The 14850-nt window shown below is 40.9% G+C and overlaps 2 protein-coding genes across 4 annotated transcripts in view; one reads left to right on the forward strand and one right to left on the reverse strand.

Annotated features, from left to right (window-relative positions):
- LOC102385443 (spermatogenesis-associated protein 7 homolog) overlaps positions 1 to 14850 on the reverse strand; it is an 86285-nt gene that overhangs the window by 50656 nt on the left and 20779 nt on the right. For all 3 annotated transcript variants that reach the window (XM_006028205.2, XM_025209576.1, XM_025209575.1), the window contains exon 2: positions 7971 to 8045. In XM_006028205.2, the coding sequence (XP_006028267.1) occupies positions 7971 to 8031 (61 nt within the window). In that variant the 5' untranslated portion in view covers positions 8032 to 8045. The remainder of the gene's footprint in view (positions 1 to 7970; positions 8046 to 14850) is intronic.
- LOC112551022 (endogenous retrovirus group V member 2 Env polyprotein-like) overlaps positions 1 to 14850 on the forward strand; it is a 49223-nt gene that overhangs the window by 34088 nt on the left and 285 nt on the right. Inside the window, exon 6 of the mRNA XM_025209574.1 lies at positions 6388 to 6446. Within this exon, the coding sequence (XP_025065359.1) occupies positions 6388 to 6446 (59 nt within the window). The remainder of the gene's footprint in view (positions 1 to 6387; positions 6447 to 14850) is intronic.

A 14850-nucleotide genomic window follows, 5' to 3' on the forward strand; every position in this document is an offset into this window, starting at 1 on the left:
AGAGCCAAGGCTGCAGTCCAAACAAAGATTTAAGGCCTGAGGGGCTAAGTGCATGTTGAGGGCCAGGGACTCCAAAACTATGCCAAGTGACACCTGTGAGGCATCTACATGACTAGAGGGGAAGATGGAGGTCACAATTCTAGCCCTTAAGGCAATTAGAGCAGTAGGGCTCAAGCCCCAGAGATGAAGAGATTGCGTGATGAGGATAGGAAGAGCACCCTGAGCTCATTGGTTCCTGTGGGCAGCCTCCCCACTTGACTTTAACATTGTGGCATGACAGGTGAGACAGCAGGGTTGGAACCTGAGAGGCTGGAATGGGCAAGTAAGGCAGGATCAAGGCAACCACTAGAGAGCAATATGGCTGCCCTCGGAGCCTGCCCTGCTACACAAAGGATTTAGCAAGAAAGTTCTGCTGTCTTCAGTGGGATATTTGTGTGCAGCAGCAAACCCAAAGACAGCCAGCTTTAGAAACAGGGCTCTGGAACCCCCGCCCTGACAAAATGCAGAGATGTACTTGGAACATACAAGCACAAGCCAAAGGTTTATTAAGAGGCCATTACATTATTAAGAGGCCATTACATTATTGAGGGGCAAAGCAGTACATACTATATGGCTCATAGACGTTGACATAAATATAGGCAGACAAGGTTCCTTGGGTGAATCTGTTATCTTTTATTAGACCAACCCAAATAGTTGGAAAATAGTTATTAGGCAAGCTTTCGGGTTCAAAAACCCTTCGTCAGGCTAAGGAAGTTTCAGCAGTTGGTGTGTGCTCTTCCTGGATAGAATGAAAAGTAAAGAAGCCAGCGGCTGGGCTGGTATGCATACAAGACAGGTAGTCAGTGAAAATATAGATTGAGGAGTCAATGGGTGAGAGACAGGCTGGGGGGAAGGAGGGGGAAGAGAGAAAAAGGGGATGAAAATGGAGAGATACCTGGGGAGTCCTTAGACCAACATGGCTACAACCTACACCCCTATAACATTGACATAAATATCTAATACAAGACTGCTATAAAATACCTTAGGATTTTGAGTGCAAAAGTACAGGCTATGCTATATTTATTCAGAATAAGTACCACTTTACAGATAAGTAGTAGGAATGTCACAATGTGATATGAGGCAAAGACATGTAAATCTAGATTTTTACTCTGTTTGGTGAGAAATTATGACTATATATGTGGTCTAATTTTAGTCAATGAAAGCACTCATGAGTAAATACAATAGTAAGAATAAGAGTTTTAATATCAGGGCCATAAAATTTCATAGTTCTTGCAGACAAGGTTCCTTGGGTGAATTTGATATCTTTTATTAGACCAACCCAAATGGTTGGAGAATAGTTATTAAGCAAGCTTTCGAGTTCAAAAACCCTTTGTCAGGCTAAGGAAGTTTCAGCAGTTGGTGTGTGCTCTTCCTGGATGGAATGAAAAGTAGTTCTTGCAGGCATTTTATAGTTGCAAAAACTCTAAAAGCAAAATATTACAGAGTTTTTGCCAGTTAAGCCCTATCATCACACTGGCAAAAGTTATACCATAATCAGGATAAAATATAAGTAAATGTAAGACCACATTCCTAGCTGGTATAAACAGTAGTAGCTCCATTGACTTCAATCAGTGGATATGTTATGATTTGAAATTAGTATGTGATCTGAACTGTTGTCACTAAAGAAAGAAAATAACATTCTGAGTAATGCCATAATTTCTCCCTGATATGGAGTGAGAGGCTGATTTTAATACATATAGAGAAAAAGGAGCATGACAAAAACAGTGTGATAATATCAATAATATCAGGAGATTAAAACTGGCTCAAATTCACTTACATGAGGAACATCCTTCTGGAAATGAATTATAGCTGGAACATGAAAGGCTGAAGATGTACAATGTGGTAAAACTATAATCGTTTAATTTCTTATCTTTTATAGAAACTGACACTTTCTTGGATCAGCAAAATCAATTTTCATGTATAGCAAGCTAAATTGCAGATGTTGCCACATTAATAAATAATAAAACGGAGCAAGGAAGTCTCTACTGATGATTTCCCAGTGATCTAAAGGAAAACAGTTGGCCTTTCTGTGTCCCAGTTCCCCATTCTAAAATAAGCATATGGATGCTTCTTTATCTCACAGTGGGATTGTGAGGATAATCCAAGTTGGTGACATAGTTAGATACTATAGTAAATGTGGGCCACAAGTGTGCCCACTAGACACCTATGTGAAAGAGAGACAGTGGCTTAGTTTGGACATACCAACAAATTAGCTCATTAGAATCAGGGGTGTATTTGGTATCCAGTTGGTCTAATAAAAGGTATCATTTTGGAACCAGGAGTTCTAGTTTTTTGTATGTCTAATTTGAATCAGGATTTTTTGTTTTAAATCTTCAAATATTTAAGTTGCTGGGGAAAAAATACAGGAGCTGTGGTAACCCCTATTAAAATTATGCTGAGGTCTGCATATAACCTGGCTCCAACAGGAGATTTAAACAGTTGTGTATCCTTATATAGTCCTTTTGCTCATTAAAAAAAAAAGTCAACCCTAATTCTGGGTTAACTACTGGGAGGCTATGAAGAGTTTTTATAGATGTATAAAATATTCAGAAAATTGTTTGTCTAAGCCCTTGAAAAATTCAAGACTTAGAATTTTTCTACATTTTATTTATATACATACGCATGCACACAGATTCATCTAATGGAAATCCGGAGAATGATTCATGTTTTCTTTGGGTGCTAAAGCAGTATGCTTTTTTCACTAAAAAGGATCTATTTTTTCCTATATCAGAAAAGATCCAGAAAATACTGATAGGAATGAGGTACAAAGAACAAAAATAATAATATCATCCCTGGTTTCTATTTTTTTTTTGTTTTGTTTTGTTTTTTTGTTTTTGTTTTTTTTTGTTTTTGTTTTTTTGTTGCAATGGCTCACAGGTAGTACTGTCATTTAATTGATCTAGTTGTGTCATGACTAATCTATCTAGCCTCTATTAATTGTGCTGCAGTACACTGTTCTGCACATCATGTCTGAAGATTAATCTACTACTATAAATCTGGAAGTTGCACTTCTGGTTTCTGATACACACTGACAGTGATAAAACGTCTTTTTTTATATGGCTAAAAACTCAATATGTGGTGTTTTGAAAAGCACCTGAGGTGATTTGGATCCTCACTAGGCTGTTGACTCAAAACACTTTATTCTTGTCCTTTTTCTGTTAAAATTCTTCTGATCTGCTTGCATAAGACAGTAGTAAGTCATCTTTTTTGGTCATGCATTCTTATAAGGGTAGTGTAATTTTACTGTAGTTACACTGCAATTAACTGTACATAGCAGCATACTTTAATAGGTGCAACTACCACTATTTTCTGAAACCAGAAAGTTCAAAATATGACTGCAATTAGTGAACAAAAAATATCTCTAGTGACAATGTAAACTGTATCAGCATATACCTTATCCACTCAAAACTTTAAAATGCATAGAAATAAGAAGTTAAGGGGAAAGGCACATGTATTCATTTCCACCTTCATTTTGCCTATCATATTGTTGCTAATGCACCGTGGCTCTTTCCTAAAGCTTTCACTACCACTGCTGATTTGATATCAAATAGCAACTAATGACCACTGTAGTAGTGGTGTCCATTTGTGACTGTCTGTCCTTTGAGAACTGGACTGAGACCAGTGGCATAACTAAGAGCATCTTTACACATGCTCCGGGGTGGGAGTGGGGGGACACTTTAATTGGAGCAGCTCTCGGGAGCTGCTCTAATTAAAGTGACATCAGTATCTCGTGTATTCAGTGTCTTGTGCTTCAAAATGGCTACAGGGGTGCTTTTAACTAAAGCTCGTTCAGTGAGCTTTAGTTAAAGCGCCCCTGCTGCCGTTTTGAAGTGCGGGATGCTGAATACTTATGATGTCAAGGCAGTTGGAGCATGCTAATTAGCACACTCCAGCAAATTCAATTAATTGAGTCTGCTTCAATGTGTTTTCTGACATGTATATGTGCCCAAGGAGCCTTCAACTTGTAGAAGGGGGAGGGGAACAGCTGCTGCTGCAGCCACACAATCACACTGGTTGTTTCATGGCAACCAGAAGTCACTGTTGCCCCTGTGTGTGACAGCTATACTAGGCACTCAGCCACATAGTTACACCTCTGACTGAGACTAACAGACAGTGCCAACTTTCAGGTATTACCAGACAAGGATGCATTACCAGCAATGACCCACATCATCACCCACTGCCTATAAGTGCATAAGGGGCATGCATCCAGATCTGGGAGAATACCTGTTCACCAGAGCGCCCCAAGGGATGACAAGGTCCAACGGTCATAAACTCCTCCAAGACCATTTTAGGCTGGACATAAGGAAAAACTTATTTACTGTCCAAATCCCCAAGGCCTGGAATAGACTCCTCCCAGAGGTGGTGCAAGCACCTGCTCTGGAATCTTTTAAGAAACGTTTGGACACTTATCTTGCTGGGATCCTTTGACCCTGCTGACTTCCTGCTCCTGGGGCAGGGGGCTGGACTAGATGATCTTCCGAGGTCCCTTCCAGCCCTAATGAAATCAGAGGCCAAAGGCTTCATATTCCATTACTTCTCCCTTGATTAATCTGGTAACATTTTAATTCCTTTTTTGGAAGTACCTTGGGACTGGCTGCTGTGGGTAGAAGTGTCCATCCAAAAAGGAGCATTCAAAGACAACTAAAACTTGGGCAGTTTTAGAACTTCTTTCCATTAGAAAGATCTGCTATTTTAACTGCACTGCTGTAATGAAACTAGCAAAACATCCCTCTTTCAGCTACATGTGTATGGGGTTAAAAATTATTACATTACTATAGCATAGTTTGGTCTGGAAATGGAATAAGCCATATTGGGTTGAGACAAATTTGTACCAGTGTAATGGCATCCATGCAAAGGCTTTTACTGATACAAGCTCAATTTTTTAAAAATTCATACACCTAATTGAAACAGTTTTCCCATCAACATTTTTAAGTGTATACCAAGCCTCACTGATTGAACAGAATGTAATCTTAGGCCTCAAAAAGGCATTCGTTTCTAGCAGTGGAAATTCCTGAAAAATTTGCAGAAATCTAACCAGAAAAGGGAACAGTATAGGCATTCAGCCTACACCTATCTCCTCTCCCCTGCTCTTTGCGCCTTCCCCAGACTTGTCTGTAAGGGGACTGGAGCAGCAGTGCAAACCTCTACCACATCTCCACACTGCGGTCCTGGTCTGGGCAGTGGGTGGGGGCAAGGAGCACATCCAACATCAGTCCAGAAGGGAAATGGAACCAAGCATCTTACCTGCTCCTGAAATGGGGGTGCTGGTCAGGGGAATGAGTAGGGTGCTCTGACCCACTGCTTCACTACCATCCTGGACCAGACCAGGAAGGGAGCACACAAGCATTCCTTCTTGTGATAGAGTTTCTCTTGCAAGGGAGGTCTTCCAGGTTGACACCTGGAATATTCTTCTCCTAGAAGAAGCATGTTTCCCATTGGAATAGTTGAGTGAATGCCCACAGTTTTTACCACAGGAGTGGCAACTCTCCCAATAGAAACATAATACCTGTATGTGATGTACGTGGCCTCAGTCTTTTGGTGTAGTACAATAACTAAGCAACTGAAGTAATTGCACTGTAAGCAGCATTTCTTTCTTTCTTTCTTTCTTTCTTTCTTTCTTTGTTTTTGGGGTTTTTTTTGAATGAACGAATGAAACAAATGCGACTGACTTGAGCTGATTTTTGTCACCTGTCCCATACATCTCTAGCTCTTCTGTATAACCATAGTAGTATTACCAGCCTGGGCTATTTTTAGCTGAACAATAAACAAACGCTTTGAAGATCTTTAATAATTACAAGCCAAACATCAACTGCAAAACAAAGCAGAGGAAAATGACAATATTAGTAAAACAAAGAAAACTGAAGCAGCCCTTGGACACTGTGCTAACAGAAGGTTATCCCTGAGGCCTAACTTTAAACCTGCAATGGAAATCTTGAAGGAGGTAAAAGTATCAAAAAAGAAATTAACTTTTTTTGTAGGCCAAGCAAAGGTAGAAAAATGCACAATCCCTGTTTATTTAATACTTCTGGCACTAGAGGTACTATAAAAGCTTCTTTAAATGCTTATAGGCCCTGATACTGATTGGATCCTGCAGATGCTACCTAAATACAAATGCAAAACAGTAAAAGCTTAATGGGATTGTTAGACAAGGTATTGAAGAGACCTGCATTCCAGATCCTTAATTTCTGCTCATTACCTGAGGGGATAATTTCCTCCCTTCCTAGGCCACAGTGAAAGCTGTTGCTTCTACTTAAAATAAAAATATAATGCTGAAGGCTGCTCTCCAAAGGATGTGAACTACTGTAACACTTACCATATGGAAAGCTTCATTTTCCCATTTTAAAACAGATACTGCAGCTACCCTCTTTCCTGAGACACAGACTAAAAGAAAGGAAGCCACTGAACAGGTATCATTGCTGCTTTACAAAATGCTATAATTGTTCTAAGTTTTCACTAGTTCAGTTTAATCCAACATAAATGTTTTCTGGTATAACAGGGTTACAGCTCATAAATAACATCATAAGCATAATCCTCAAGACTACTGAATGTCTCATAAACCTCTTTGTGACCAAAAAAGGGAGAACTAAGTCCCACCAGAAAACATTTTCACGTGGTTTCTTTAACATGAGACTGAGGCTATTTCTGATTATGGTAGGATAGATGTCACTATGTGCCAGATGCAATCCATACACTTTGGAGGCTGATCCCTGCTCAGAAGAGCAAATATGAAATGTATGCAGGATGGGAAGAGCCATCATTAAGCAGCTAGCATACTGAGGCCACTAGTTATTGTGTTGGCCAATCCTGTCTCATTGTCTCTTATGGGCCCCCATTTGTTTGGCTGTATTATCTTGTTGTCTCTTATCTTATATTTAGATTTTAAGTTCTTTGTGGCAGGTAATTTCATTCTATTCCATGTTTGCTCAGTGTATGGCACCATGGAGCCCAAGCCTATGACTACAGTACTAAGTGCTAACTACAATACAAATAATAAATAATAACAATCCACTAGCAGAGTATTCAGAATGATGACTGGCACACACACGTTACAGCCTTTTACCTTATCGGGGTTGATTTAATGGCATAATTGTCTCAAGCTGCTTTGCTAGCTAGTGATTATTCTTCAGGATGTTTAGCCACAATCCTGGAGAGAGAGTACTGGTGGGCCCTTGCCTCAGACTGCTCCAGCTATGCTGTATCCTGAGTGTCCAAAGATAGGGAAGGAATTTGCTTGCTGCAGTCCCCTTCAGAGTAGGAAACCAACACTCCCTCTGTGTGTGACTAGCTCTGCTTGTGTATCCTCCCTCACATTTCCCTAGTGCTAATTTGCTCTCTGCTGCTCAACACTGTCTCTGGGGTGGCCAGCACCTGAGAGTCCTAAGTCATAGTAGTCTCAGAGTTTGGACAGTAAAGTGGCTCTCTGACTGCAGCTGGCTTGTGAACAGGAGACAAGATCAAACTAAGGAGACTTCTTGTCAGCCTGTAAATAAAGACTGTAGGACTGTTCCTCTGCTAAACTGGGGAAAGGGTATGGGGTAGGGAAAATATATGCTTTTAACAACGAAGCAGATCTCATAAAAATGCATTTAATATAGGTCTCACTAATATTTAGGTTGTTGGCTCAATGGCAGAATGTGACACTCATTTACTTTTTTACAAACTGACTTTTCCTACCATCTCTGACTTTCCCTGTGCAAGATGAAATTTCTTTTCTACCTGGGATAAATTTTACAATCTTTGAATTCTCCTTTGCCTGAAGAAGGGTGTGTGGGCCCAAAAGATTGCAAATATTTTTTTTTTGGCAATTATTTAGTTTATCTAACAAAAGATATCACCTCTATCCCTAGATTTTTGTCTGCCTATGGCTTTAGACCAACATGGCTACAACCAATATCCCTGACATTCACTTAATTTTTCTTTTCAATACTTACGACTACTTTTGATGCACATGTGTCCTCTGAAAGGGCCCATCATGGAATACTTAGGGACCATGGCTAGCTGTGATCCTTGAAAAGAAGGAAATTATAATGAATAGCTGTTTATAAATCAGGAAATATTAAGAAAAATTAAAAGTATCAAAGTATCTCAGAGCCAGAAGATGCTTTGGGAGGAATACTCCCTTGAAATCAGTACATTCAAATAATGCTGAGATGAGTATTAAGGGACTTGGACTCCTGAGAGCACTCCTAGCTCAGATATTTTGTATCTGTTTTCCTTATAAAACAGTTCAGTAATCTTTACTCTCTTGTACAGGGGTAGAGAAAGGCTTAATTATTTAATGTTATAATGTCTTTCAAAACCCAAATCAAAAACAATTATAATGGAAAATCATTTATTATATTAAGAATCGTCCTGCCTTGCAAAGACTCCATAAGATTCCAGGTATTGAGATCTGGAGAACCAGGAAAGCCGATTCAGCACTGGAATGATCCCAAACACATAGAATACAACTAAAAGCAACCTGCAGTAACGTATGTTGCTTCTCCATCCTCTTTGTGTCACTCCCACAAAGGGGTTCAGGAACAAGATTTGGTTTAAAAACCATTGGACATCATGACTCTTATAGGTATCATGCTGTCCTACCAGTGGCAAAGAACCAGGAAGGAAAAGACAGAGTTGGGCACATCCTTGCATGAAGGCAAGAATCTGATCTTTCCTTAATAAGATAGGGAGAAATTTCCAAAGGCATAAAGGGGAGTTATATGCCCACCTCCTATGGACTTTAAATATGGAGTGTATTTGAAGTACCCCCTACTTGTTCCCAGCTATGATACCGTTACTGTTTGGCATGAACATTTTGATTGTCACTATTGAAAGAAATTTCTGCTATAGCAGCATCTGTATGAGAATTCCCTGTGTGGAACAGAAATGTATAATACTAACATTTATATAATGTGACATGATATATTATTATGCAAGAAGTACTTGGAAGTACTGTGAAGCATAAAAACCATCATGATACTCATGTAATATGATTCATATTGAGGGTGAACAGTGTAAATAATATAACAATATTGATTTTTAATTTTATATATATAGCTATATAAAAGAGCATGGCACAGACACCTAAAGCAAAACACTGAAATTAGCTCTTCACCATCGTAATACTGAGGTAACTATAAGCACAGAAACTGAAAGGAGTATAAGAATTCTGCTGATGTCATGAAGGAATATTATAATGTTTCACCTGTTGTGACAGTTGAAATGTATTTAAAAAAAAGGCATGATGTAACTTTTGGAAGAAGCAAAATGATTTATAAGCCTAAATCTCATTTCTCAGAAATGACTTGGGTGCACAGAAGCCCACATCTCACTGAAAATTGGTCAGTTTTACTCTCAAGTGTACAATAGTTGGATTTTCCAAATCATGCAGGTACCTAACTCCCTAACATCTGACACCTAAATTAATGGTGCCTAAATAACATAAAAATCTGACCTTGAGTCACTTGAAAATGAGACACAACAGCTTGAGACATGCACAGTAAAATTTTCAAAAGTATTTAAGTACCATTTTCAAAAGAAACCTGGTTTACCTGGGAAAGTTATTTCATTGAAATCTATTTTAATCGGCTTTTAAACTGGTACAAACAACACCGTGGATAATCTTATTTCACTATTAGAGAGCTTAATCTAAACTATACCCAGCCATCCTAAGACTGAAGTAAATATAGTCATACAATCATTTGCAGCAGTTTAACTATTACTCTTTAAATGTATACCTTAGGTATCATATTTATTATGTGAGCACTTGGGGATCTAAGGCTTATTGTGCTTAGGCTTCAAGTGCTTGGCAACATACTGTTGACATATCAATATGTTGCACAATTTTAACTTAAGTCAGGTAGTAAGAATTGATATTGGACATTTTTTTTTTGAGCTGCATGAGATCCTTTCCCTGGCAGGGGTAAGCTACCATCATGCCAGGGTGGAGTGAATGCTATCACTGATGGCAAAATTAACAAAACTCTTCTTTGACTTGGAGGCATAATTTTAGCTTACAGCTTCTAGGGACCTCCAAGACTTTCCTTTAACATCTAACAGAGGACTACGCCTGATTTCAGAGGGTGGTGCTCCGGGCATTCGGAAATACAGGCTCCTTCTGGTGCAGCACATTTGAACACTAAGGGCCCCTCTACACATGCACATAAAGGTACAATGGGATCTAATGCATTATCCACACAAGTGTGCCTCCTGCTGTACCACACATGCATGGCAGGAAGCACAACTGTGGGATCATGCATTTGATCTCATTGCACTTTTTATCGCCAGTGCTGGGGAAGCCTAGGATCATGATCCTGGGTGCCACCTGCACTGGCTCCGAAGGCTGCAAGCCCCACAGCTAATGGGACTTGGTTGGCATCAGAACCCTCCAAATCGATTTGGAGAGATTCAATGATTCAGACATAGACACAGCTTTAAATGTTTTTTCTACATACCTCAAGGTACCAGGTGGCTCGTGAACGCTGAGATGGTGGGGTGAATGGAGCGTCCCACAGGAGCACAGGGGAGGTCCCCAGTGTGCTTGGTGGTGGACCTGGAAATGGACCAGAAGCACTTCCGGTCCACTTCCTGGTCTGCTGCAGAGGACCTTCCCTCTTCCCCCTGGCTTGGCAACTGGTGCCTCCTGGATCTGGGCAGGCACCCAGGGTCCCCCTGTGGCCGATCACCAAGCTGGGGGAACAGGGGTTCCCTGCATGCTCAGCAGTGGACCTGGAAGTGGACTCAGAAGGTTTCCGGTCCACTTCCAGGTCCGCCACCAAGCATGCAGGGGGAGGCCCCCGTGCTCCTGTGGGACGCGCCATCTGCCCCACCATTGCAACATTCATGAGCCACACCTGGTACCTTGAAATATGTAGAAAAAACATTTAAAGCTGTGTCTATGGCCGAATCGCTGATTCTCTGAATCAGCATCAAATCTTCAGATTTGAATTCAGCCGAATCGAATTGGGACAATGATCTGAATCAACTAATCGAATCACTGTCCTGGATTCGGGCCGAATCCAAATCGAACACGGCCCATTTCGCACACCCCTAGTCAACATTAATTCTGCAGCAGAATAATATTTACAAATACAAGTACTATCCTGCTGTGGACTGTTTTACTCTGCAGCACCGCACATGTAGATGCTGCTCTGGCTGGCTGGGGCATGACGGTACTTCAGTGCAGTGGCTACCTGCTGGCTAGCCCCACACTGGAGTATCCTCACACCCAGCCAGCCCCTTCACAGCACATTGAGCCAGGAGGGAGCAGCCCCAGGCTGGCAAGCTGACCCCTGGGGCCCCCTGCCAGCTGGGGCAGCTGCATTCTGGTTCAATGTGCTGCAGTCACAGGTACACACTCAAACAGAGCACCCAGGAGCAATAATCTCCAGAACAATATGCTCCAGAGTTATTCCATGTGTAGATGTGCCCTATTTGGACCAAATCTTGCTATCTCCTTTGAGTCCTAACATAAGCTAAACCTTCACTGAAACTAAAGTGAGTTAAGCCCGACTAAATGCTTTCGGATTCTGTGGGGAGAACTTGATAATAGTCTTTAAATATAAAGTGGATTGTTGCAAAGAGGATGATGATCAACTCTTCTCTCTGCCCAGAGGAGAGAGGACAAGAAGCAATGAGCTTAAATTGCAACAAGGGAAATTTAGATGGGATATTAGGAAGAATTTTGTAACTAAAAATGTGGTTAAATACTGGAACAGATTTCTTAGGGAGATGATGGAATCTCTGTCATTTGACATTTTTAAGAGCAAATTAGACAAACATTTGTCTAGAACTGTTTAGATAGGGATAACTGTGCCTTAAGCAGAGGAGTGGACTAGAGCACCTCCTAAAGTCCCTTCCAGCCCTTTGTTTTATGTAATCCCATCTAATTAATACCTTTTAATTAAGAAATAAAGGTAGTTCTTCATTTTAGAAGAACTTCATATATAACCATAGCAGGATGTGTACAAAAGGAAGTTCTCTCAGTTCCAAGATGACAGATCACAGTATTTAAAGCAAATTAAAAATAATTATTTTGCAATCATTTTTGTTAATTGGTACATTTGAAGGCATTCTGATCATTAGATCATCCTTATAGTACAGTGTATTAACATGCAAAGAAGAATTTTCTCTGTTCCATCATTTAACATGTACCCTGCACTGCATGTTCACAGAATTTAAAATATTATTATTAATCATATTCATCATCTTTTTATTCCTTCTGGGGGAGCATCAGTAAATTATCTCTGGGGAAATCAGAGTTTTCAGAATTCTATCATTTTTGTGAAAGAGCTGTAGATGAAAGGACAGAGTTAAGGTCATTATATTTAAGGAGGACTATTATTCACATGCAAATTTGTTAGAACAGGAGGCGTTATGATTATTTATTTTGGTCTCATTTTATCTTGAAGTACTTGTGTGGTGGTTACTTAACCAAGACTTGAACCTGAAAAAGAAAAAAAAGAATGACAAATTGTCCTGAATGAAGGCTAACTAAAAACTAAGTAAAAATGTCCAAAGGTGTCACAGTTAGACCCAAGAAATGTAACTAATTTAAAGATAGGCTTTTATAAGTGTACATGCAATGTATACTATAAAATCTGTGTAAGTACTGTGACTGTATACACAGCCTTCATACTTGCAAATAGTGTGGTATCTTATTTGTCATTTGCACATGTAATTATAACAACCGGTCATGCAAATATGCTTTTGTTGCTGTTGTTATTATTTGAAAAACAGTAACTTCTAGAGTCCTCACTTAAACCATTTCCCTGTAGACCCTACTCTAGATAAATGCAAAGTTGGAGACTGTCTATATCCCAAAGAACTCACAATCTAAATAGATAACCCAGATAAAAGGGTGGGAGAAAAAAATGTTAGAATCATTGTATGGCTTAGTAGAGTTGGGGGACAATACAGAACCCCATGCATAGTGGCTACATAGGTGTACAGTTGTTGCATATTGATGCAGTCGAATCATACAGTTAATCATGGAGCCCATGTTAGCCTGGGGTGAAAAACTGGGAAACTTCCAGGCAATGCTATGGTAAGGAGAGGCAGCACCCCATGTGTGGTAACTGCATTAGTACAGTTGTAGGATTTGAAGGCATTCTTAGGCAATGACTTCAGCATGCGGTATATAATCCTCATTTTAGCAATGAAGTTGTAATTCTCATAATTACTATCTCCATAATAATTAGTATCCTCATTTTAGCCATGAAGAAATGACCCAGGAAGCAATTAAGTGATTTGTTCCTGGTTTCTCAGAAAATTGGTGGCAGAGAAATAAACCTAGCTTTCCTGAGTTCATGATCTTAACTCCATACATTCTGCACACATATCTAAATCCTGAAGATATGATGCATTAGGTTGCTTTCTCCATAGAAAGAGAGGTTTCATTCACAATCAGCACTTATAAACAGTAGCTTAAAGCTCGGACCATAAGGCTTTGCTATATGTCATCAAAGTGGTATGGGAGTAAGAGAGGGAAAAATGTTTCCAGGAAACATTTTTATGTTCAATTTCAGCTCCTGTAAATTTCATGCTTCCCAGCTGAAAGAAAGGAGCCAATGCAATAGCAGTCTTGGACTCTCCAGATATGCTCAAGTTCATTAAAAAAATGTTCAGTTGATCACCTGCTTCCATATACTCTTCCACATATGCCACCTTGGCAGCCAGTGACTACCAAATCACTGAAACAATTGAAACTGCATGACACAGAAATCAGCACAACTGCATTTCTTGATTCAACAGTGTTCTTAAACGCATGCTTCGCAGGCACAGGATGAGCTTGAAAATTATTCTAATACTATTCCTAAAATAATGTAATGGCTGGAGTCACCAGAAGGCACTGTTATAGTAAGGGACAACTACATTTCAGATTACATACGGTGTAGAGATACTTGAGACAGATTTAGTACCAGAAGCAGTCTAGCCATGGCAGCATATAAAATAATAAGGGCCAATTTATCCTGCTCCTCAGGAACTGGGCATTGCTGGGTTTACCCAAATACTTTTTATGACAATCTCTGCATAAAGACTAGTGCATATACACAAACAAACAAATTACATTAAAAATAAGCCCCTGGCATTGATTTCCCAGGAAACTAACCTATACTACTAATGCAGGGGTTTTCAGCCTTTTTTAACTAGTGTATCCTTTCTGGTGGCGGCAGCCAGACACATGGGGGGCGGTGGGTAGCGCCGCCCCTGCCAGCTGCCCCCACGCCACTTTTTTCCATAGCTGGTCACACATGAGGCTCTGCAGGCTGCTGATGGGCCTTGCGACTGGCCAAATGCGCGCTGCCCATCAGCAGCCTGCAGAACTGCATGTATGACCGGCTGTGGGAAAGCAATGTATGGTGGTGGCACAGGGTGGTGGGTGGCTGCAGTACTGGCTGCTACATGCAAGCCCCTCCCCCCACATCCAGCCAGCTGGGTGGCACCTGTACAGCCTGCAGAGGGGTACCACTGCCCTCACCCCACCCCCGCCCTCAGGCTACCTTTGCCCCCTGCAGCTCTGCTCCTGGGAGGCAGCAGCACAGGGTGGTGGGTGGCAGCAGCAGCTGCTGTGTGTGAGCCCCCCTTCCCCATGTCTGTTCACAGAGCGGAGCCTCCTTGCCATTGGTTATTGGCTGAGGGTGGCAGCCAATCAGGAAGGCAAACTGGGGTGTGAGGTGGGGAGGCACTACGGTGTGCCGTGTGGGGCTGGTGGTGCCTGAAGCACCCCTCCCCTGGGTAAGAGGCAATGTGTGGGAACATGGCAGAGAAGACTCTGCACCCTGGGGTGTGCTCTGTCCCTGCCTACCTGCATGTACCCACAAAAACCTT

Source organism: Alligator sinensis, unplaced genomic scaffold, assembly GCF_000455745.1.
Source record: "Alligator sinensis unplaced genomic scaffold, ASM45574v1 scaffold842_1, whole genome shotgun sequence".
In the NCBI taxonomy this organism is placed as follows: domain Eukaryota; kingdom Metazoa; phylum Chordata; order Crocodylia; family Alligatoridae; genus Alligator; species Alligator sinensis.